This window comes from Aquila chrysaetos, chromosome 9 (assembly GCF_900496995.4).
Source record: "Aquila chrysaetos chrysaetos chromosome 9, bAquChr1.4, whole genome shotgun sequence".
Lineage (NCBI taxonomy): Eukaryota > Metazoa > Chordata > Aves > Accipitriformes > Accipitridae > Aquila > Aquila chrysaetos.
This window is the reverse complement of record NC_044012.1, coordinates 25114632-25139661: the sequence shown is the minus strand read 5'-3', so window position 1 is coordinate 25139661 and position 25030 is coordinate 25114632. Positions and strand designations below refer to the sequence as shown.

Sequence of the window (25030 nt, the reverse complement as noted above, 5' to 3'; positions counted from 1 at the left end):
ATCTTCACACCTTCTTGAAGGACCATACAGCATCCTGCTAACACTGTTAAGAATCTATCTGCCCAGCCTGCAGGGAATTCATCATTACTGAGCTGCCTAGTCCTGCCTATTCCCAATCCCACCCATTCCCAGTCCCTTCCCAGCAGTTCCAACTGTGTCGGCACAGCCAATGCAGTCTGATCCGAGCAGGCACCTCCCCTATCATTTGGACTTGGTCGTGATTATTCTCTTCCAGGTCCTGGCTCAAAAAGTACAAGCTCCAGTTCGATCCCTGCTAACTGGGCTTAAATATATGTTTCTGCTCAAGCACATGCTTCAGTGCCGCCTTGAATCGGGGCTCCAGTACAGAAAAGGCATTGACCCAGACTGATAGAACACGAGGCAGCAGGTAAAATCCTTCCAGCCATGTAATCTGTCTGTCTAGCAGTTTCTAAACTCTGATCTGTGGCCCCAGAGGTATGTGAGCTGCTTGTAAGAGTCATGCAAGACAAGCAGACCTGCTGTTGAGAAATACATGCTGTACAGTCTGCGTTACTACTGGAAAATTTGGAAGGACCACAAATCAAAGCAGATTTGTACCACTCGCTGTGTACCTCTCGCATCCATCTTTCCATCTAACCTTTCCCATCTATAAATGTATCTATAGATTCATCACAGGTTTAGTGTCTCACTACCACTAGGGTTGCCTACAGTCTCTAATCTTTCTCTTATTATGTCTCTACCTGCACATTTCTAAGGCACCCAACCCCAGCCTGCAGACAACATTTATTCCCCACGCCTATGTCTCTCTGCGGTTCTGGAGCAGCCAAGAGATCAATGGGAGCAAGCTGTGAAATGCCAACACATAGCTAAGCGCGACCTGGGCTTTCAGTCCACTTTTAGGTTATTTCTGTGTTCTAATAACCCCTGATCCATCTGTACTTTGCCATGCCCCGTGATTCAATTAGCCTCTAAATCATATTATGCTTGGCGCTCTGGACCCTATTACCTCTCCAGATGCTCAGCTGGTAAAGCTGGGCCAGGCAGCCATGCATCTGAACAACAGACCACCCTGCAATGCCCGTCAGAGACGGACCTCCACTTATGGGAGGAAACGCACAGAGACCCAGATCCATATTTTTACCCCAAACGCCCTGTCCTAACACCAGCCTGACTCCAGACAGCCCCTGTGCCTCTTCTTGTGGGTACAACTCTCACTAGTGCTAGCGACAAGTTTTTAAAAGGTAATCAGAGGGAGGAGTGCTGTTGCCTGGGGATTTCTTCCTGATGAATTTATCAAGACAAAAACTAAGGGGGGAGGCTGTGCAAGGACAGCTGGATCCCAGCCTGCCAAAGCCTGCAACACTCAGCCTGATAGTCACATCCAATTAAGTCTAATGTAAACACTACATTAAACCCCAAACCCCAGCCAATGGTGAGCAGAGTTGAGGGGGAGGAGAGGGGACACGTTTTTCAACAAGGTGTTGAATCCGTGGTTAAATTTCCCTGTTGTCGTCTTGCGGGGTGGTTCATGGGGAAAAAAATACAAGAGATAAGGGCTTGATTCCAGTTGGGAGACCACAGTTATTTCCAAATAGAGCAGTGCAGCAGCTGGGAACAAGACCACTGTCGAACTTAATGACAGAGGACAGGCACAGAAGGAAGCTGGCATTTTCATCGTGGCGGAAAGAAGGATGAGGGTTTTAACTCTCGCTAAGTGAATCCTTTCATGTGTCCAGTGCTGGGAAAATGTCTCCCAGCCAGAGCTGTCTGTGAGACTCGCTGTTGGAGCTGACACACCAACCCGGGCCAGGTTTCTCCGCGGCTGACTTGGGGGGAAGAGAGGCCCCTGAGAAACCTCCTCAACCCAAGCTGGCGATGGAGGGGCGATGTCTGGACAGGGGCGCTGGGGAAAGGCTGGGGCTGCTCAGCGTGTGCTTTTCATATGCAAAGGGGAGGAAGGGGGGATGGGAAAGGAAAATGAAACCGATCCTACCTCCTTCTCCGAGATGTAAAGCTGATCTCCCTTCAAAACCACATAACGGTTTTTCCAGATTTCCCTAAAAATGCCTTTCCCGCAAAATTTCCGCACCCAGCCGACCTTCTCTGGCTGCACAGATTGCTGGTTTCCATCCTGTTGCCCCTAACACAAAGAGAGAGGGAAGAAAATGGGGGAAAACTGTTATTATTCTTGGTTTTACACTCCTCTTCTCCCCCCCTCCCTCTTTGCCCAACTTTTGCCTCCCCCTCCCTCTGGCCCCTCTTTCCACCAAAGCTGGGACCAAGGTACTTTGCTTGATTCACTCTACATAGATTTTTCTGCTGCAGACATGAAGCAACAACAGTAATACCGAGGGGACGATGCAAAAATCGCAGGCAGGGTTTTCACTCTGTGCATTATGTAAGAAAGGCTGTTATGTTACATTCGCCTCATACAACATGCATTTGTCTGTGGAAAGAGGAACAGGAGGCTGTTGGGGAGAATTTAAACTAGCTGATTTTTTTACTGCAGTGAAAATTGCATTTTTGAGCCTTTTATGAACAATTAATCCTAGAGGCGAAATCTACGTTTGGGTTTATATTTAAGATTTCTTCATAGACAGCAATAAGATCTCTGGGCACAGCAGACACACACATACGGCACAGAGCAGACAGAGAGCGACAGATAGATGGTGTCTCTGTATTTTATCATTTCCTTGTGATCAAAAATGAAAACTGCCTGCCTACATTGCTCTGCACTAAACGGCGAATAGTATCGCCTGGCGAATTCAAGAGGAAGGAGAGGCGCTGGGCAGTAGGAGAGAAGGAGAGACGGGTGCTGGGTTTGGTTTTGTTTTGATCTGGTTAGGGGGGTTTTTTTGCAAGGCAAGGGCGGGAGGGGGGCAGAGGCAAAGCGAACAACTGGAAATCAAGAGACAAGCCCCCCTCCCCAAAATATCCGGGAGCTTCCCCCACCCCACCGTGCCCCAGAGAAGAACCGATTCAACTCACCCTTTTTGCAGAATTATTTTTTTTCATCATTCCTTGGTGTGCTGCGCTGGAGGGAGATTGGGGGGGATATCAGAGAGGGCCTCCTCTTGGGGAGAGCGTGCCTGGGAAATACACAGGGTACCTCCTCTTACTCCCTCTCTGTCTTCACCCTTTGTAGATTACAGAAGCTCTCTAGTTACATTAAGACCAGCCCGCCTCTGTAATACATCCTTAGCCATACAGACACAGCATCCCCCCCCACCAACCGGCACCACCACCACCATCACTGAGCTCTCGTGGGCTTGCACTGGGCTGGCCTGGGCTCCCGAGCTCCATCTATAGCCGTGCGCGTATGACGTCTGGAGTTCACAATAAAGGGCGAATCGCAGCCCACGAGGGTTTTTCTTCTTTGTTTCTGACTCACTGCTGATGTGAGTGGCTGGATGTGTGTATGGCTGGATGTGAGTCTGTCGAGGCTGGGGTCAGCAGGGGGGACGGGAGCAGACAGCACATAGTCAGATGTGTCACCTCCCCATGTCTGAGCCACATTCCCAGCTGTGTCACAGGTTACTGCAAAACTTCCTGGGAGACAGAAAAGCGGCCAGGTGGCACTGGGAGGGTTTTCTGCCAAGAAAGCAAGAAAGTGGCGGAGTGTTTAGAAGTATAAACAAAAGCACCCTGCAGAGAGGAGCAGGGAGGAGATTCCCTGGAGAGGGGGTCAGGGGAGAAGGGATGGCTTCCCAGCAGTGAGGGTCTGGTAGCAGGGACTTAAACTGCAAAAAGACAGTGAGATTCAGAGCACAGCTTCCCAAAAGTGAGGAGTTGCTTGGCTTCTTTAAAAATACCCTTTTTCTGCTTATTTGGTCTCCCTCCTGTATGTCCTGCAAGTCTGGAACTGTCTGAGCATGGGACTGAGGTCATAGACTGGGTTTATAAGAGAGATGCATGAAAAAGAGGGAAAAACAGAGAAAGGAGGAAGTAGTTCTGTTCAGAACTATATAGATAAAGAGATTGATAAATCATTGATCAATTGATCAGTTGCTTGCTTTACAGTGAAAACCTTCCATCTGATCCTTAGTCTGGCGCACACCCACACTACTGATTCTAGACTTCTAGACTGTATTTTAACCCAAGTACTTTGGAATTAATGCGTCAAGAATACTGATGATGTACTTGTGCTGCTAACATCTCTTAAAACATTATATGCTGGAAGCAAAAGCAGTGGTTGAATGGTTGGATTAGAAAGCATTTTCAGAGCTTTTGTGAGTGAGGGGCTGGCAGGTTTGTATCTTTTTTAAGTGCTGGCATTTCTGTAGTGCTCTGCTATTTGTGTCGTGAGCTGTGGGATGCACGGAATGCCTGGGACAGTGCAACAAGTTACCGTCTAAAACAAATTCACCCTCTAAGATGCTCAGAGCAGGGATTGCCTTTTCCTTTGGTGCCTGTGCAGCACCATACTCCGTGGGGCCCAGGACTAGGAGTTGCTGTCTTTGTGCCTCAGTTTCCCCTTTTGTACCACAAGGATAATAAGTTTTTGACAATTCTAGTAAGGAGTTACGAAGTGGCTAAATGCTTTAGCATTGCTTCCCTTGTTTTCATCAGCAAATTCAGTGGTGTCAGGTGCCGGTCTGTTCTGCTTGCTAGGCACTGGGTTAGGTGGGTACGCCATAGCTTCTTCCTGCAGAGTGGGGAAGAACCACAGTGATGGCACGTGTCCAGTGAGGGCTGCAGAGGCCCAGCAGTGACACCTACCCTGGACAGCTGGATTATGGCATGTAGGCAAAGCTGGAGAAGCAGGTGAGGTGTGATGGCAGAGGGACAGAGATGAGTCATGCTCACTGGAGCTAAAGTTGTCTGTCTAAAGCCCCTGGGTCAGTTTGCAGGGTCTCCTACTGCACAATGGAGTGTGCCAATTTATTTAATAACATTTTGCCTCCCAAACGGACTTGTTATTCTTCACATCCTGTTTTCAGTGGCCAGGTCCTACAGAGCACCCCAGAGGTGGCTGCGTGCCAATGCCAGATGGCACAATGCTGGTAGCAGCGGGAGAGCTTTGTCATGCCCTTTGAATCAAGACTCATGCTGGTCAGGGCCCACTCTCTTCCCAAATGACCTCCTTGCAGGACTGTCAGGACAGCCCAGCACTCACAGTTACATGCTGTTTTCGCCAGTCTAACTCAGGTCTCTGATACTCTGAGTACAGTTTGTCTCGGGATTGTGTTTGGGGGTTATCAAGGGATTTATGTGCCAAAAGCCTAACCATTAGGTGCCTTATGGGAATTTTAAAAGTGGATGGAGAAGATGCCTCATGCCCACTGAAATTCCATTTAAGAGTCTATATCATGCCTTAGCTATACGCTTCCCACAGCTGTATGCTAAGTCACTGGTGTAAGATTCCCTGTTGTCACATACAAATTTTTAAACCAATACACAGCATCCAAAAGATTGCCACAGACAGGATTTCGGCTGTCACCTAAGTTGCTTTTACTAAAGCAGCCGCCTGCCATCGTCATGACACGGTGCATACCCACAGTGTGGTCTGATGACATAAAACTTCTTTTCATCCAGTCACATGTTGCCAGTGGGGAGCTCTGGGTGGTGGAGTGTGGTCTGGATGCCAGCAGTGCGCAGAGGAGAAGCTGCCTTCAGAGGAAGGGCTGCCTGAGCAGCAGTCAGGCTGATGCTGCTGGCCTGCTTTGGGTTATTGTTCTGGCTCTGGCGTGCCTTCTCCAGGCACATCTTGCAGAGATCAAAGGAAAGGGCAGTGGGTCACTCCTACTGGTTTCTTCTGATCCTAACAAACTCTTGTTTGGTGGTTCCCAATAAACAGCCCTTCCTACTCCCACAGCAGCAGGTAATCAATTTATCCAGGCAGTGCAAAAAGGGGCTTTGAAGAAAATATAAAAAGTGTTTGACATCATAAATCTCTGTGGCGCTTCTAAGTCTGTTCTCGTCCTGGGGGAGTGTACAGGGCTCCTTGCTGGAAGGGGCCATCCCTTTCTCACACAGACCACAAAGACAAGGAAATGCAATGGCCAAGCAGCGCTGGGGATGGCCAAGGAGGGTCTTCAGCCACTTGGGAGCTCTCCAGGCGATGGCCTGGATTTCCGCAGGCACTGATGGCCCTTTGCACTGCTCACCCAGCAAATTTGCCATGCAATGAACGTCCCTGGTCTTTGTGCCTCGTGCCAGGGAAGTCGCCTTGTAACCACAGCAGATAAAGCACCTGCACACGCATCCCAGGGAGGAGGAATTTAGCTCAAGTTGAAATCCTCGGGCTGTTTTGGAGACTGTAAGGGGCATGGCTGGTTGAACAAGCCTGCAGGCAGTAGTACGACAGTGGCTTTGTAAAGGATGTGACCAGTGATTCAGATCTGGAAACATCAACAATTTGTATGGAAGGAAGGGAGATACGAGGGAGTCCAGCTGCAACTTCCATACTTGAAACAGGCAGTCACACTCCCAGTGGTAGAACTGACCCCTGGACATTGCTCACACTGGATTAACTGGGCTGGGGAAGGTGGCTGGAAGGGATGGGGGTGGTTGTGGCCTCCCTGAGACGTGTTTGCATCAGTGTGGCACGTTAAGATGTCTGTATGCCTGTGCAGCTCCCTCACCCTGTCTCCATCCCTGTCCCAGCTGTGGCGGGCTCTGATTGTCCTGTGATTTGCATTCATGGTTACCACAGTAAATATGGCCTTGTGCCCACAGACGCAAATGGTCCCAAATGAAATCAGTGGATCTCACATACCGGAATAGCTAATGGCGGAATTTAGTCTTTTATTAGCTGCTAATTAACTCAGTCCATAGTTTAACAACCTTTGTGTAGACTGTATTCTGGGATGATTTGTTTTCCCAGTTTGTATTTTCGGTAGTGGTGTATTTTTTATTGTGGTTGCAGGATATATCAAAAGTACCTAATAAATAACACTGCAGGAAAAAGCAAGTTGTGGCCCAGAGCTGGGAGCAACCACCTGGCCATGAGCAGGAAAGACGGAACCAGAAACGTTTAGATTATAATGTTACAAAACTACAGCAATCGCTTCTTTAGTACCTTCTTGCGATAGCTCTGAAGAGTCCATGTCAGGATGTGATTTTCCTGCTGTAAGCATTGCCAAGCGACCTTGGTCCTGGTGATCAGTGCTGAACATTGGGAGGTGCAGCACGGTATTTCCAACAGCTCCTGCCCTGTGCTGGGACCCCTCTTCGTTACACAAACTGGCCCAAAGTCTCCACCTTTTGCTGTGTAAGGCTGTAGTCTGAAAAACTGATTCCACAAAGGCTCTCTGTGGTACTCTGCTGGCGCAAAGGGCTTTGAATCTGGGCACAAGGAGGCTCTTGCAGTGGTAGGGGAATGTGGGAGGGTGTCCATAGAAGTGTGGATCACGGTTGCGGGCGCAGGAACGCTCTTCCATGCATCTGCTGGCATAAAGGACTGTAAGCAGGGGAGGCAGTGGAGAAGCAGGAGCCCTGGGTTGGTGCACCATCCTTTGCAGGGGGGATGTGAGCCTGGGGCTGAGTTCCCATGCCACGGGTCACTCGCAGCTGACTATCTCTTCTCTAAGGGAGCAGGGAACAATGGACTTGCAGGGAATTGCTAATATCACGGCTTTGAATTTTGTTACACAGAGCATAAAAATATCATTGTTTTTAAAAGAGGGGGGAGGGTGTAAGAAGGAGGGAAAGGACCTTGAAAATGTGGGCAAAATGAAAAGAGAACCTCTTTCTAAAGTTATGTTTATGTCCTCCTGCTTACTGTGCTGAAACATCCTATTTGCTCTGTTCAGCCCTGATGTTGCAGTTTTGCTCCCCTATGATGTGTTGATTCATAATAAACAGTTACCAAAATATCTTCTTGCTGCAAAAGCAGAACAACAAACACTCTCGGTTTATTTATGTATTTAACACCCCCCCCCCCCCCCCCCCCCGCATAATTTTGCCTCTGGATATCAACTGTGAAACTGCTGCTTAGAAGATGAATTGAGTTTAATTAGGACATGTGTTTTTCCTTGTCTCTGAAGATAATTACAGCACTATTGTCTGGGAAAGGGGTCTGCTTAATGGGAGAATTTACCCCCCTGGAAAGGACCAGGCCAGGGGACTGCCTAAGTTTCCTTTAAGGGCCATGACTCAGCTCTCCTCTCTTCTCTACAAGATCCTTTCAGGGTCTGATGGCTCAGGTTGGCAGCAAGATCTGAGAGTCACCTGCTGTACAGTGACTCACTCAAGGCTCTGCCCAATTCCCAACAACTTAAAATTTACTGTATTGGGCACAGAGAGGGTGGGAAAGACAGGAGAGAAGGAGGCTCCTGTCCAGAGAAGCACTCAACAGGGATGTAATTCTGAGCAGGTCAGGCTGCATCTGTGTCCTGATGAAGTACTGTAAATCCTACAGGGGCTTCCAGCAGGGCAGAACCAGAACCAGAATCAGAGCTGGAGCTGGAGCTGGAGCCAGAGCTGGAACCTACCTCTAGCCCATGACCTGCAGGAGGAGATCTTAGACCTTCACAGAGTTTGAGCCAAGCTCATCTGGAGATCAGGTGGGCTTAGGCTAGACATGAGCTAGGGTGTAGGCAAACAGATTTGGGCCACTGGGAACTTGGGGTTGAGGGCAAGTTTGAACTTGAGCTAAGACAACAGCGATAAGAGTTAACCCAGGCAGTTAGTGGAAGGGCCAGGAGTAAACTCAAGATCTCCAGAGACAAAGCCCAGAGCTCTGTCCGTGCCTGGTGTAGTATTTCCCATGTGAAGGTAAACTCTCCTAAGACGAGGCACCTTTATACCAATCTAACTTCACAGTGCATTCAACACTGTCCCAGTATAGGTCTAACCAGTACAAACCTACTGCTAAACCAGTGCACCTCTGGCATGCCTACTTGATGGCCATTCTCAGTGACTCTCCTTTCGCTGGTGCTTTACAGCAGTTGCAAATTTAGCATCTCCTCTCCCTTGACCCTGCAGCACTGCTGATCTGATGCAAAGTAGCCTCCATGTAACAGAGAAACAGGCCTTTATTGCCCCTGCAGTTTATTTTAGTTATAGACAGGTTTGGAAGTTTGGGGTGTTTTTTTTTCCTTAAATGAAATGCCTCATCTGTGTGTTCCTACTGCAGTGTGTTTTCCCTTGCTGCCATGACTTCCCTCCCAGAGGTCCAGTTTTATTTAACATCTCTAATTTAATGATGTGGAAGGGGGAGGAAACCAGCCTGCTAATGAAATTCCCAGAGAGCTAACAAACTGGCCAGCTCAGCAAACATAGCTCAAGACTGAAAAGACAACACAGGAGGGAGAGGTCAGGAACCAGAGTGAGATATAAGGTGGGCCTTGGCCTGGGAAATTGCAGGCTAATGATCCCAGGGCAGAGAAGGTCCGTGGAGAGTGGTAAGATGGTAGACAGGGGCCTGGTAAGGTTGGAGTTCATCCAGAGCTTCATACCTTGTGCAGGGCTAGCTCTTCCTGCAGTGCAGGGACAAATGAGGTAGCAGCATTCACTGGAGCTAGAACATTAGCAGAGAGGGGAGGAGAGAAACCAACATAACAACATCTGCCTGGCTCTGTCAGCCAGCACACAGCCTCAAAAACATGCATCTCGATAGGGTTTTGATGCCCTGACTTACCCCTCTGGGATTGCTCCAGCAACCCTGTCTCTGTGGAGAGTTTCAGCAGAGTGAAGAAGCCCCTGGGCCACACTGACTTGGGACATGAGCCAGGTTCTCTCCTTGGTGCTGTGTCCTCACTTCCCCTCCCAGCGGGACACAGGTCCACAGCGGAGAGATCCGCGTCACTGCAAATCCTCACCACATCCCTCGAGTATGGCTTGCACGATCCAGCTGGAGGGAGCTGCTCCTTGCCCGACGATGGCTGCGTGCTTTTACAACACAAAAAAGAGCTGTCAGGACACCTGTGGCAGGGTCCCTGAGGGAGACTGCTAGCCAGGCTTGGCTGGCCCCCTCGCCACTACAGGGCTTTGCTCTCTCCCACATTGCTTCACATCAACAGGACTTATCTGTGATGCTAAGATAATTCCCAGGGATTTAGGAGCTCATTTCATTTGATCTGGCTTCTTAATTCCCAAGTCAATTGCTGATTAGAGGCCACGTGTCAGAGATCTGGAAACTCACTTGCAGGTTTCTCAGCGAGACCCTTCACATAACCGTGGGGATTGGAGGGTCCCGGCATCCACGGCTGCTGCCGCTCGACACGGTTATGCCGAGGGTGGCAGGCTGCCGTCAGCCTTGTAGCAGAGAGCAGGTGAGGAGGTAAGCAGCAGGGGCAACTGGGGGTCCTCAGGTCCTGCAGTGCTCACGAGCACTCTGCTGTCCCTCACAAGACTCCCACAGGGACAAATTTACTGGGTAGAGCTTAAGGGACTCTCGCTCCTCATTTAGTACCAGTATCACTTGTGATAGCCAAGGCCACTAACCAGCAGAGCCCCACTTTGGTCAGCACATAGCAGATAAAACAAGAACAAAATCCTTCCTTTCTGAGCTGTCTTAAACTCCTTCAGTTACAAAGAAAGGAAAAGCTGGAAACAAAAAGGATTTTTTATTTCATACCTCTCAAAATGTTTTGGTGTTTTCCAATTGAAAAGTTTCTCCAGAGTTTTGACACTGAAAAAAACACACTACACCCCCCCCCCCAACAATTTAGCAAAACACATTTGCAAAGTGTTTCAATGCTACCACACTTGAATTTTTCTCTGAAAAAGCAGCTTTGCTGCAAAAACTTCACTTAGCTCCAGCCTCATCCAGTTTCAGCATCATTCAGCAGAGGTGTCACCTCCCTTTCTCTGTAAACTATTATCATCACATCCTCCACATAACAGCAACTTGTACTTTGTATTCCATCACCTGGGTACGGAAAACAGCAAGGGACATTATTCCATCTGTATTCTCTTGTTATTCCTGCTCCTTGAACAGATTGAAGCTGTAGCCAAAAGAAGAAATTACACAGCTCTTCCCATTTTGCGAGGAGCCTAGCGCTTGCCCAATAAATCTCCATCTGAACAAGTACTAGTCACCCGTGCCAAGGAAAGAAGCAAGGGTTTGAATGACTGAGACTCTCCCATTTTGCCTCTGTGAGCACAGGAACAATACAAGCCGAGCCACAAAAAGCCGTGGCTCAGCAGAGTGATAAAGGAACCAGCCTCGCAGAGAGTCTTCCCACCTCCTACTAATGGCCCTGCTGTTTCCTTTTCAGGTCAGTGATTTTTCCATGAGAAAATGCCCTGGGAAACTGGTTCTTCAGTGTGGGGGTACTTCTGTTCATGATGCCCTAAAACAGAGTCATCATATACCTTTCCTTCCAGACGGGAAAACAGAATCTTCCTAAGACGTCAGAGGAAGGCCCCTGGGAGCTGCTTCTCTTTCCCCTCCATCCAGTAAGTTACATGGCCTCCAGAAGGCAAATTAATAACCCCACACATACTGTGGGCTAAAATTATCTTGAGTGTGATCTGTGCATCCACTGGCATGGCAGAAAGCTCTGAAAGAAAAGACAGAGCAAAATCCAGCAGCTGAAAATTGAAGCAAGTGCGATTTTAGCTACAGTGTGTACTTAGAAAGAAAAAAAGAAATCCAGGGAGGATAGGCAGTCTGGGGTTATGTGTTTTTAAACAAAGACTGGGTACATTTTTAACATGCACTTTAGCTTAAGCAGAGTTAGAAATAAGATGTAGAAACTACTGAATAAACTTCTCTGGCTTGTCTCGTGTGGCCCTGGGTGGGTTTAGAGCTTTGCATGAACCAAAAGCCGCAATTGCCTGTTCATTGCTAAAGTGCACTCATTTTATACCAGCACAAAAGTTTGTGAGCAAAATCCTTACAGGTGCCTGGAAACAGGATGCAGATTGCTGCAGGCTCAGCAGAGGCAAGCCTGTGTTACAACCCAGGACCTGAAGCTCTTTGCAGCACAGAAAATACATGGGGTGTCTGATCCTGGGGTGTGTGGGATGCCAGTCTCCCCAGCAGGACTCAGCCCCTAAGACAACAGCCCAGGAATTGTTCTTGACAATCTCTAGTTAACAGCAGGGATGCCCATCAGGAGGCAGCCCCCTGAGAAAGGATGCTCCAGGTCCACCATCCTTCTCTCACCTAACTCTGTGCCTCCACAGGACCCACAGTAGCAACTGAGCTCACTGGGGAGAGCGGAGGGCTCCCCAGGCGCTGGCAGAGCTTGGCTCAGAGCTGTGGTACTAATGCAAGGGCTCCTGCTCTGTTGAATAATTTCACTCCCTGCTGCACTGAGAGCAGGTGCCCTGGAGGCCTCTTTGCTGATGGCCCAGTAGAAATCGCAAGCCAGGGATTTCGGGTGGAGAGACAACTTTTGCCTCATTTCTGAGGAATGATTAGCTTTGCCTGCAGGAAAGCAGTGGGATTCCAAGCAGGAGGAGGAGGCTGAGGTGAGACAGTGTGAGATACAAGGTCCAAATGTAACTGGAAAAAAACCCCAAACCAAACAAAACGCAGCATTGTGCCCTTTCTCTCCAATTTTTTATCTGCTCTAGTTTAAAAATCTCTGGTTGTTTACCACAACGCTGATCAAAAGGGAGCCAGCCAACCTTACATGATGTCAGCTCTGTCTGAGCCTTTGCAAAGGGTGGCACTGTGATCCTCCAAGCCTTCATGATGTGAAGCAAGGGAAATGCAATGGGAACAGGGGAAATAATGACGATGCAGGGGGCAGGGATGGTTCCTGAGGACTTTGTGTCAGGCTTGGTCCAACCCTTCAGTGCATTTGCCAGTAAGCAAAAATGTGTACCGAGGAGGCTGCAAAAAGAAACACAGAGGAGATGGGTTTCACTTGGGAAAGGTTGATGCAACATCACACATTGTAGGAGTCTCATAATCCACCTCTTAATCCAGTACCAGGAGCACAACCTTTTACAATATGCTGTTAGGAAATGGAGCTGCCTGATAAGGTTAGAGCCTGCTGACTAAATAAAGCAAACACCTTGTTTTGTGAGGTACCTCCATCTCCTGCCTCCAGCAACAGCATCAACCCCACCTTGGAACTCCACTGCCTGACGAGGACTGCAGCATTGCAGGGCATTAATCCTACAGGGAGGAGAGGAGCAAAATGTGTCAGCTTCCCAGACGCGAGGATGAAGGTGACAGACTGGAAACCATGCCGGTACCCATCCCTTCCAAAACAATGCCTGATGCTCTCGAGTTAGAAAGGAAATGCTCCCTAATGATGTGACGTGGGAACTCTGCCCCACAGCCTGACCCCATTGTTTTCACGCGAGAGCCTGGAGCAGCTCCACAGCGCACGTACCGTCAATCCTTCAGCACTGCAGGGAGATTTTTGGATGGACAGGTGCCCAGGCTCGGAATGACCTTGCTTCAGGGAATTAAGCCAGAGAAATGAGTGTGAATTCAAGTACTTTCCATCCACAGCAGCTCTGCAGAGCTCTCAGAGAGCTAGAGGTTCAGTCTAATTTAACTATGGGAAGAGATAAGGGAAAGACTTGCTCATTGGTAGTGGACATTCACAGAAGCCAGGCATCCAGTTTGCTGATGTCTGTTTTGACTCTTAACCTGTGCTGCTTTTCACAGTTCCTATACCTAAAAAAAAAGGAAACTAAAAAAAAAAAAAAAAATCTTCTTGAAGGTGCAGAGAGCCTGCTTGTCTCTCCTGGATGCCTGCACCCTCGGAGGAGGCAGGGGCTGGGATTACAGCTCTCCCCCTGCTTGTCTCCACCTTCCCCAAAACCAGGGTAGGGGAAGCAGAGTGAGCACTTTCTGGTCCAGCTCCCATGCCTAGGAGGATGCCAAGCACCCTCCTCTGCTCCCAGGTCTGCTCCACAATTACAGTTCTCTTGTTTCTTTTCAAATCCAACATGTTTTATTACTGCTAGAATTATTTTTATTGTTAAAAAGAAATCACAACACTTTTCCAGTTCACAACATGGGAGCAAAACCAGGGAGCATGGAGTTGTGTTTCTTAAGGTAAACAGAAGTTAATAAAGAAGATTAAGAATGTAGTTATAGCTCAGTGGCATTACAAAAGGGATATTAGGAATCATTTAACAGACAAAAGGTTCAGTCAAAATGGGTTATTTAATAGGACTCAAAATATACAGACAACTGAGCAGAGCAAAGGGCTTCTAGTGCCCATCAGCTTCACCTTCCAGAGATGCACACAAAAGTCTGGACCAGGATCATTAGATGTTCATTAGGGGAGTCATACCGTGTGTTTTAACAAATCAACTAAGAGCACAGCCTTACCACAGGCCGGCAGAGCTGCAGAGACTCAGTGCTTCTGCAGTAACATTTTTCCCAGGCTCTCCTGCAGGTTACAATTCCAATTATGCTGCCATGTCCCGTTCAGAGCTGTGTTTGTGAGAAGACAATGAGGGTGCTGCAGTTTGGGGCATGTCCTGGTTCATCAGGGCAGACGCCAACTCCAGCATTCACTGCCCAGATGCTCCTTGTGCCCATTAAGGTTCTTGGCATGGACGGGGGAAGCTACGGCAGCAGTGCAGTGCAGGAACATCCAGTTCTGCTCCAAAGCTGTACTGTCAGTTCGTGGAAGCTCCGGATGGGCGAGACAGGGTTTCTCCAAGATTTACCGTCTGCTGCTTGACCTTGGTGTAACTTGAGAGCTCTCAGTAGTTCGGCCGCGGAACCCTGAAGCTGTAACTTCCTCAAGGAAGCTGCCAAGCGAAGGTAAGGTTAGCAGAGACAAGGGCCAACTTTTCACTCATGCAGACAGAAAGTAACCACATGGCCTGGCCTCAAGCCTTTGAACAAAACCAACAAGTGTTCTACAACCTCAGCACTATGAAAACATCTGTTTTCTCCCTTGGTGTCACCAGGATGGGGGGACAGAGTCACTCCTTCATATGTGGTGACAGTGGCAAACAGGAGAAGACCTGCCCACAACAGCATGGGATCCAACAAAAACCCCCACCCAGAACAGGGATCCTGGTCCCAGTGGTGATGATGCTCCTTCCCCTCATCAGGCTCATGTCAAACCCAGCAGCTCCCTCTCCAAGGAGGCAGCAGCAAGGAAGTGTCAGGGACTGATGGTCCCTGAAGGGGCACATGACAGAGACACTCAGATCAGGACTCATGTCCTCCAATGTAAAAGCAGCATCCTGAGAGATGGCAGTTGAGGGACAGTGGCAGAGTGGATGGATCACCCTCTGACTGACCTACTCCTCCAGCTGCTTGCAAGGGGAAATGTCCTCAGACTGGGACAGCTACAGCTAGGAGACACTAATCAAGGAGGAAATAAGTGAATGGCAGCCTTGGAGAAAGCTCCCATTTTCCAGCGACAGATCCTCCCACCAGCCAGGATGAATTCAATGAGGGAGAACAAAGTGCAAAGCTATGGGACTGCAATGACCTGCCCTGGGGACCAAAATCTGGAGCACCCAGCATGGATCACCAGGTCAACATCTTCACTGAACATGGCCATTCATCCTTAAATACTCCATCCTGTCTGGGAGGTCTCCTGTCTCTCCCCATGCCACGAACGGTAAGGCTTCCAGAATGAGGGCAGCAGCTCCTCATGGGCTCAGCTCAGCATCTGCACGGCGGTGGTAGCCCCACTCGCCTTTCAGTAACAAAGCCAGGAAGGCCAGCATTCAGGCTTGTTTTTCTGCTCACTCAGTCTTCCTGTGTGGATGATAAGGCAGGAAGAGGCAGGGTGGAAACCTCCTGCTGAGGCATCTGTGACATTTCACAACCAGGGCTTTCTGGAAAGCAGCCCCTTGAGCAGCCTGGGTCACTGCTTGTGCCTCACGCCCCAGCTCCTCAGCCTCGTCCCAGGGCTCACATCCACAGCAAGACCCTCCCTCCAATTTCCAGCCTCTTTAAACCACATTCAGATCTAAATAATGAGCCACAGGAAACCTCTGGGCACTAACCATTCATTCATCTCAAGAAAGTTTTAACCCAGTAAAATGTTAAGCACACACTCAGCTTCATCCCAGTCTCTCCTCTGTATGATTTTCCCAGACACCTTAAGGGATTCTGAGGGCTAGACTCCAAGGAACTTGTCAGTTTGAGACTTATGCACAAGTTTGCCCTATAAAGTCAAGTGAACGGCTCAACTGCACACCAGAGCAATGGTTCCGCACAAAAACCAAAAGACAACGCATTCAGAGACACATTTGAATAGGTGAGCTGCTTCTCAAGAAAAAAAATGTCAGGTGGCAATCAGCTGCCAAGGGCTGGCATTGGCCAACTGCAGAGGGAAAAAGAAAAATAGGTTGAAGCAGGGATCAAGCATGCAGCAGTTAACGAAAATGTCTGGGAGTCAGGAGGGCTGGGCTCTGTGTCTTGCTCTGGTTCAGATCCTGAGATCCTGAAATTGGAATGTGCAAGACCATTCAGTCCTAGCCCAAATCTGTTTCCACTTAAGCCCTGTTATGTCTTTAGGAGCGGAGTTAGGCTAAGCATTTGATAGTTTGGAAAGTCCTGTCCTGGAATGCTTGCGGTGTGTCTTAAAAGCCTTGCATGGACATGGCTGAAGTCGTGATCACTGTGGAGGCAACTCTCTTTGTCAGCAAAGAATTTCTGCTGCGTGCAGGACTGGGGTTGCATGGTGCTGGGTTAGGTGGCAAGAGAGATGATTTCTACCTTGATGAGTCTGCAAAATGAATTTCACTCATTCTGTCACCAGGCAGTCTTCAAAGGCCAATTTTATCCCTGAAACATGCCACGGCGTTTCAGTTTCCAGGCTTACACCTGTCATGAGCACAGATTCATTTCTTATCTGGGTGGACGGGTACGCGCAGCAAGCTGAGAAGTAGGTGTACATACAGACTGGTATTTGTTGGAGCTGCACCAAGGTCAGCTGCATCACACCTGCACTCCGGCAGTCTCAGCCCTGCTTCACAAAGCACAGCGGAGCCTAATCCAGCAAAACACACCAGAGCAAGGGAGACTAAACCTTGGAAACACAGTCGTTTAAATAGGTCTAAAAGTGGCTTAAGGTTTGAGACCGATTCAATCCTTTCAAGAAGAAAAAAAACCCCAACCTTTGAAAGAATAATGCTCTTTGCATTGTTTTTGTTTGATTATAGGCTTCTATATGCTTTCATACGGCACTCCTGCCTGCAAAAGCCAAATGGGAGCATGGCCTACAGAGGTAAGCGCTAGACTAAGACTGAAGCTTGGAGATAGTCCCAGTTTCACCAGCAAGCCACAGCTCACTCCTGCCCTTCGCTGCTGCTCCCCACCTCCATCTTTCATGTGACTGGCCTTGTCTGGAGTATACACCGACCAGACTGTCTTCTCTTGTGTGCTGATACAGCTCCTGAGCAGCCGGGTCTCTGAGCGCTGCTATAATACCAACACCAGAGCAAGACAGGTGTGAGTGAACCTTCACATGACATCCCTAGACATCTCTATGAGAAGTCTCTGAAGCCAAAGGAGCTGTGAGGACTGCCCACGAAACAAAGCTCTGGCCCACTGGCATTACTTCATCACAGTTACTTACACCTGCTGGTCTGTGCAGTTTGGGAGGCAGCTGAATACTGTGCAAAACCACAGCAACGCTCCCACATAAGATCTAATGAGGATGTGTTACCACGAAGATGGTTACTCTGGCAATGCGATACAGTGCTACCAGTTTCTAGGTTGACTCATTCCTTCAATATGCTGATCAAGTTATCTGAACATTAACGCTTTAAAAAAAAAAAAAAAGAAATAAAAATCAGGCTATACCACAAATCCTACAAAAATGTGATTCCCCTAAAACAGGTCTAAAATAGGTCTACCTGCCCAGGTTGTGACTTTTGAGGGTTTTAAAAAAATAATAAAAAAAATAAAATCTCATGCAAATGCCTGTACCAGCTTCCAGATCTCAACACCGCACCATTTAGAAATATGCATTCTGGGAGAGCAGCAGCCTGATTTATAAGAGGTGTACAGGAACATTGCTTGTGCTATGGTCACTCAGCTCTGTGATTACAGCTAGGGAGCTGTCCCTCCTCCCATTTTATTTTTAGGCATTAGAGTCAGGCAGACTGAGTTCTTAACAGAGAATGACTTGCTTTTATTTTTAAAGGGGACTCATGTTTATTTCCTATCTGGAGAGAAAGTGTGTGTGTGTGGAGAGGGAGATGCAGCGAGACGTTGTCACTTTATACTTCAGGAAGGTCTTAAAAGTGGGCAGCATGACCACCTTGAGCAGCTCCTGCACAGAAGGTCTCTCCATCTGGAGTGCAGCTGATATAAGAGCCAAACTCGCACCTGCAGCGGAGGGGTGAGGTGGAGCACAGTAAAAATGCACCATGCTGCAGCTGTTGTTATTTCCCAGGACCCTGAGGATCCTGCGAGAAACAGAGTGAGCATCTAGTGCAGTGGTCACAGCTACTTCTGCTCTGGCTGGGAAAGCCTCCGATCAGGGTGCGAATATCAAACCACAAGGAGAATCTGAACTGATCTCTCCGCTCTACTCCAAACCCTCCCTCCCTCCGTAGTAAGGAGGAACTGCGGCTGGTCCAAACACTTCTCCCAGAGGCACAGGTATCCAGTGACCAGGCTCCACCGGCTAAGCACACCGCAGCCACGTTTGGCACAACCAGGCTATTACTGTAACTGGGTAAGTGGGTCAGACTAGATATCCCCTTGGATTAGTCACAGCAGGTTTGTGCTTAACCTGTGCTCTGGATGAGTCAGCCCCACGTGCCAGATGTTCCTCCTGGTCTTGGTCTTCCATTTTTAGCCGATTATTGATCACTTTTTAACCCTTTCTCCCCCAAACCCAGCAGAATTTCTTTGAAATCCATTTGCATGTGACAGAAAAGAAGGGAGCTCGTTGCCCGTGCGACTGGTGGTAAAACTGTTTGCCAACAGCAAGGAATCAGCTCCCTCACTTCGAATTTTCTTTAGGAAGCGGGGGAAGCCAGAGCCACTTCTTTCCGGCTTTCAGCCCAGAGAAGGGGAGCAGCTAGGAGGTGCTGCTGGCCACATTAGGCTCTCCGACTTCTTCAATTCAAAGTCCAGTAATTATGTTCCTGGCTTTTCTCTCCCTGCCCTAATGCCTAAGATCTCTTTGCATTCTGCATTTTGGTGTGAGCCCATGACCCTCCACAAATGTTAACTTAAAGAGTGGAGAGCAACTGAAAACCCAGAGATTTAACTCCAGCACAGTTTTGCCCAAATTCATCCGGTTCCTGCAGGTAATTACAGATGTTGCTATGGTCAGTGCTAAGGAATGGCACCAAGTCAAGAAAGAACTCTCACTTTCACCATAAATATAATTTAAATACATATTATATATGTATTTTTTAAAGAACCTATGATTAATAATCCCCAGCCTTCCAGCCCTTCCATTACAGCTCATTATGTTGCAGGGAAAAAAGCAGACAGGAGTTTTACACTCAGACTTCATTTATCAAGTGGTTCGACCCATGGCCAGGTGCAATGGCGTAGCTGCAGACTGAGTCCCCAGCACGAGCCCGCTGTAGAAGAACCGCATTAAGTGGGCAGATGTGGCATTTCAATTCTCATATGCTGGGCACAGCTCTGCAGCGAGCTGTTGCTGAGGCTCGTCGTGCAGGAAAACACATCCGGGAAGGCTTTTTTACCTTTTTGACAATCAAGTCATAATAGAAGTATTTTTAGTAGGGCTGCCAAAATTTCAAAAGTAACAGAGGCAGCCAATCTGGTTTGATTAGAAAAACGCTGAAAATTCCTTGACAACAACAGATTTTTTTCCACCCTCCTGGTGTTTCTCAAAGGATCCCAAAGCCTTACCAAATGCATATCTGTATACCTTCCTAGACTTAACAGCACGAGGGTTGCCTGTTAACAGGAACAGAGGAAAGAAGGAAAGAGCTAAGTAAACTGAGATGGGACAGATTTAAGGCCTCATCTGCAGCAAAACTGAGTGTGCACAATCAAAGAGTTTTTCTGATCTTTGGATTTCTGCATTTCTCTGGCTTTCAGCACTTGACTTTTCAGCACCCTTGCTGCTTTAATGCATTTTTTTCTCACAACTTGTGGTTGCAGGCAGGAACGGAAGACCCAAGCCACATTCCCAACCCTATCACTGACTGACCTGCCCATGGGTAATGTCAGGAAAGAGGCCAAGGAATAGGTGTGCTACATGGATTTATCTGTTAGAGGATGGAATACAAGAAACAGAAATTTTCTCATACCTTGTAAAGCCACTGGGATTTTTTCAAACAGGAATAAACTCCAACAGCAGAGCCTGTTAGCTTCTGTATCGTGATTTATTTATAAAGAATCCCTTAGACTATGTGTCTCTTTTCAGCATATGAGCATTGTTATTAGATACCTGCCCCTATTTAGCATCTCTATGGATATACATCCATAAAGATCAACAGCGACAGATTCTCCTTGACTTGACTGTGCAGCATAAGGAAACTTTAAACAGGTACATACTATGCCCACTTTGGGACTCTCTTTGCAAACACAGAATGTTGTATTCTCCATCCCTACACAGAGTATTTTTCACTCCCACACTTTAAAGCATCTACTTACAGTGTATTCATTGGACAATACAGATGGTCTTTTAAACAGATAAGCTTCCCACAAATATACAGCTCTAACAACAGAACCAGCTCCAAAGGCTTGTTTGTCTCCTGTTTTGTAAAAAAGCAGGATGGATATCCCTTAAGCCATCCCCCATCCTATAAACACAGATGTTGATCACAATTTAAGTTGGACTGGTAAGAACAATGAAAGCACAGGATTAGTGTGCTTACATGGGCTGCTCAGCGCATTAATACAAAAATCTCCTTGTTTATTGTGACATACCAACCCTAATCCAGCAGAAATAAGCAAGAGTTCATTAAAGGAAAGCCAGTGGATTACTAGAGGAGTTAGGACACAAGAAATTCTAGGTTTCCTCACATTAGACACCTTGGTGTATTTGCTGAAATATCCGTGATCCTCACGCACTTGGCTAGAATTGCGGTTAACACTCAGTGGACAGGAAACTTCGTAATTTTTCAGGTGTCCTGAGTGAGTTGGCTCGCTCCACTGCACAGGCTGCTCCTCCTCTGTGTGCAGGAGCTAAGCAGGCCAGTCTTCCCTTGAAAAGGGCTCGAGATTACCGACTTGAAAGTTCTAAATTTTTATTATTATTAATGTGGCCTCTCATCAGTAAGGAAATCTTATTCAAGGCACTAGGGAAAAGCAAATCATTCAGGGCAGGGCTATTTTTAGAATGAGACCCTTGGCAGTCGTCATCCCGGAGTTCCCAGACAGGACCTTGTAGTAGTCAGCCCTTAAAAAGCAACAGCTGTTTTTTTTTCTTTTTCTTTTTTTTCATTTCATTCTTTGAAATGCAAATTTTGATAGAGTATCCTAGTTTTTCTGTAAATAATTCAGAGACTGCGCCAAAACGTAGTCACGGTAGAAGCCCTAACTAGCTAACATTGCTCATTACAGCACTAATCTAAGAAGCAGAACCCAACAATGTAGCTGCAAATCTTGAACTTCATAAAGCAGAAGTGAGAGACAGTCCCCGCTCAGAGACCTTCTGGTGATATAGACAAAGGAGAAAGTTGCCCAACATCACCTAACAGGTCAACAGCAGAGCTGGGATGGCAACCTAAAGCTCAAACCATCTTCTCACACCCCTCCTGCTCCCCACACTACTGCTTTCCTTCTCCTACTCAAAACGCTGCTGGTGAGTTTTCTCTGTTTCCCCCCCACCAAGCGACAGTTTTTGCTGAATCTGCTACACTGATACACTTTCGGGGCAGGTCTCAACCTCCAATATGGTGTGAAAAACTATACCATCCCAGAGATCTCCACATTGCTTACTCTGTTTTTTGTGTTTAGTGTGCCACGATGACAGTACCATCCAGGTTCACAGCACAGATGCTGGTAAAAGTTTGATGCAGGCGTGTTGGTAGTTGTCAAAACCAGCCTCAAAATGCACCAGTAGCCTAAAATGTTACAGTGGATGCAAGGCTGAATGTGAACCAGGTTTTTTTGTGTCCTTTCAAGATGACAATTTACTTCTTTCTTTTTATCAGTCAAAGAGCGGCTAGTATGTCCGCTGATCTCTTTTTCTTACTATTTCTAGGCTTGGCTAAAACAGGATTTAGTTCAAAGGCTACTTTGTAAAGCAGAAGGTTCAGCAAGCTGGGTAATTTGGGCAGGAATTGGTCGATATGTGGGCTAATACAGACTTGCCTTTGTAACCCAGTTCATAAAAGCAATTTACTTCTGGGTTAGCATCAGTTCAGGAGCTTTCCAATCATCTGACATTAAGCTAAAGTAAGGGCCAAGTTTCAGAGTGGGCACTGTGAATTTGGAGAGTCTGGGCATTTTTTTCTGAGCAAGTGATGAGAGGAGCCACTGGATTTCCTTGCAAAAGAATTGTTACTGCTTCTGTGCAGGCAGCTTTGGAGCCTGAAGATCCCTTACAGGCATGAAAAGGAAGGGGTTTTATAAATATCACACTGGACTCTGATGCAGCAGCAGCGCACATACATGGTCTGAAAACCAAGCCATTTTTTAGCCTGCTCGCTACACTTGAGTCCACCTGTCAGTAACTGAGATCAATGAAGTGCTTGACAGCTGTATTTCTGACACACAACTCCAGGAGACTGCTGAGGCACCCAAAGCTGTTAGTCAGCTCTGAAAATTTCATCCCAAATGTTGAGAAGCATAACTTTTGCTTCCTGTTGCAGGACTGCATTTTGTTTGCATTCCTAGGTGGTAACATTGAAGTTCTCCTTCCACCCCAGCTCAGAGCAGGGTGCTCCCTTCAAGCTCAGAGCAGCTGCTGGACACCACCAGGTTCTCTCCCAGGACTTAGATTTCACCACACTTCCTGCTGCAACACATGGGAGAGATGTTGGTCACCTGTCACATTCCTGACGTTATTGTCCTTCTGATAACCAATCGGCTCCCGGCCACGGCAGCGTCACTACGAACGGGGACGGAACAGCGCGGCGGAAAGGAGCAAGGCATGTATTGAAAGAATTCACGCTCCTTTGCTTGGCTAGCAACAAGCCATGCTGATAGGAAACAATCCCCAATGTGGTCTAAATTTTCACCTGTGCTCAAATACTCAGATGAATAATTTGGGTTCAGGAAACATTGTTTGTATTTATAAACCAGACACTTCACAGGAAATAAACCAGGTGTTCCATATTGACTGGAATTTTTGGCCAGCTACAGCAAAGCAGTTGCAGGTTTCTGTACAAGCCATCTGACTCTGCAAATCCCGACCAAGACCCTTAGGAATGGCTCGCTCAGCTCAGTGCAGGGGACGTGAAATACCATCAGCGTTGCCCGACATGAGCCCTTCTAGCTCCGACAGTCAGCTGCTGGAACACCCCAGAGACAGTGACCTAGGAAATCAATGAAGCTCAGCATGGTCAGTGCTCCCTGGCATTGCTCAGTTTCTGGAGGGATTAAGCCCTTACAAATGTCTGGCCTCCCAGGAAAGGCAACTCGGAGTGTACAGCAAACCAATAATGAAAGCTCCATTCTCCAGGGAGAAATGCAAAAGACACAGCCAATACTCTGCAGGCTTGTGGGCGGCAGAAAGCCCACTAGCAGTGTAATCATAGAACTCAGTTCTAATCATAGGTACATTAACTTCACTGCTATCAAATGCAGTTGCTCCAGATTTCAACAGGAGCAATGAGACCACAGTCAGTTTTGAATTCCTGTGTGCTGCACTGGCCTCTCATTCATATTAAGAGCGTGTGGTGAATTATAAGCAGGAAAAACTATACACATCGACTTCCCTGCCCTTGAATTCAGTAAAATGCACATTAAACCTTCAGCTTGGTAATAAGTCCCTCAGCCATAATGAGCAGAGATAGGCTCGGACCATTTACACACATTTCTCTGTTTTACTGTGTGATGAAGATCCCTCAGGCGTCACAAATTCATGCTCATGTCAGCAGTTTTATACAAACAGAATCCACAATAAAGAATACAGTTATTACCTTTTTGTGTTGTGGATGGTGGTCCCACCTAGGACGATCCGGACCCCTGGGTTGGTGCGGTTAAGGTTATAGACAGTCAGCGCCTCTTCGTAAGTTGCCCCTCCAATGATGAACACAATAATATCTTGGGGCCTGCAATAAAGATGCAAATGTTGAGATGGGATCAGACAAAACACAAGGATAAATCCTGTACTGCTCATGGGTGCTGAGGCAATGATCCTGCTGATTTCTCTCCCCAGACCATGTCTCATTTCTGTGATGTGCTGGGCTCAAGACTGACAACAATGTGTAGCCCATTAAATCTCTCTTAAAACATTGTCTCTCCTAAACATTTACACAGTGTGCTAACGGTCCTTAAAAGCCTCCTCAGCAACACCCACATGCTGCATCCCTGTGGAGCTCCACCATGACACATATGCCAATGTTTAATGCATGATCGAGGCACTGCTGCGGCTGTTAAAGTAAGATCAATTCAGGAGTCAAACGAGGACAACAGTGGTGCTTCAGACCTCTCGGGCTTGGTTTGAAGGGCACAGATCAGCTGCAGTTTTGCTGGCTGATTACAGAACTACTGGGATTTGTGCATGACTTTACCTCTGAGGTTACATTCCCTAGCCAGCCTAGAAATACAGGATGTTACAGAGAAGTAGCATGAGAGGAAAGGGGGAGAAGGAGTGCCTTCATCCGACAAAATACAAAATCAGCCATATGCCCTGCACATTCTGCTTTCAAAGGAAGGCTGCACCTTCCTTGCACTGCCCTCCCCAATCACTTAAGTTTTCCACTCTCAAGGACAGCAGAAAGTGCTTGCAACCCATAAATCAGCTCTGCCACCATCTACAAGCTGAGACAACGATTTCTGCAGAATCTACAGTGACAAGGTGTGGATCACATCCTGTCAGTCATCCACTTGATTCAGAGCAGTCAAGTGTCGACACAATTGACTTTCTGTTGCCATCTCAAAACTCATCTCTGCTTTCCAAGCAGGCACTTCTGCTAGAATATGGCTGCTTGCTGCAGTGGTGGAAGCAGCAGGCATTCATCTGCTCACTCTGTGCAAGCTCTGGATCAGTGACAAAGCAAATGGAGCATGAGAGAGGGATGACCCCAGAATGTACCCAGACTCTTGTGTCTCTGGTTACTCCCTGCTGAGAAGCCAACCTGCAAAGCCCTCGACACC

The 25030-nt window shown here is 47.6% G+C and overlaps 3 protein-coding genes across 7 annotated transcripts in view; all 3 read right to left on the bottom strand.

Moving 5' to 3' along the window:
• The window catches only part of PLEKHO1 (pleckstrin homology domain containing O1), a 29026-nt gene extending 25763 nt beyond the window's left edge, over nucleotides 1-3263 (bottom strand). For 3 of the 4 annotated variants that reach the window (XM_030023816.2, XM_041126116.1, XM_030023815.2), the window contains exons 1-2: nucleotides 2971-3261; nucleotides 1976-2122 (exon numbers count right to left, since the gene is read on the bottom strand). In XM_030023816.2, the coding sequence (XP_029879676.1) occupies nucleotides 1976-2122; nucleotides 2971-3000 (177 nt within the window). In that variant the 5' untranslated portion in view covers nucleotides 3001-3261. Of the gene's footprint in view, nucleotides 1-1975; nucleotides 2123-2970 lie in introns of all 4 variants that reach the window. The other variant, XM_030023817.2, reaches the window with a different exon arrangement.
• LOC115345892 lies at nucleotides 2997-11717 on the bottom strand. Its single transcript, XM_030025408.1, has 4 exons — nucleotides 11710-11717; nucleotides 11245-11319; nucleotides 9566-9816; nucleotides 2997-3573 (listed from the first exon to the last, which is right to left on the bottom strand). The coding sequence occupies exons 1-4, from the start codon at nucleotides 11715-11717 to the stop codon at nucleotides 3233-3235; spliced, it is 675 nt and encodes a 224-aa protein (XP_029881268.1). The 3' UTR covers nucleotides 2997-3232.
• A 2272-nt stretch (nucleotides 11718-13989) lies between these two features.
• The window catches only part of VPS45 (vacuolar protein sorting 45 homolog), a 28924-nt gene continuing 17883 nt past the window's right edge, over nucleotides 13990-25030 (bottom strand). The window contains exons 14-16 of one of the 2 annotated variants that reach the window (XR_005933203.1): nucleotides 23851-23982; nucleotides 16538-17586; nucleotides 14519-14604 (exon numbers count right to left, since the gene is read on the bottom strand). Coding sequence is in view for 1 of the 2 variants with exons in the window: in XM_030023814.2 (XP_029879674.1) it covers nucleotides 14517-14604; nucleotides 23851-23982 (220 nt within the window). In the remaining variant the exon portion in view is untranslated. Of the gene's footprint in view, nucleotides 14605-16537; nucleotides 17587-23850; nucleotides 23983-25030 lie in introns of both variants that reach the window. The other variant, XM_030023814.2, reaches the window with a different exon arrangement.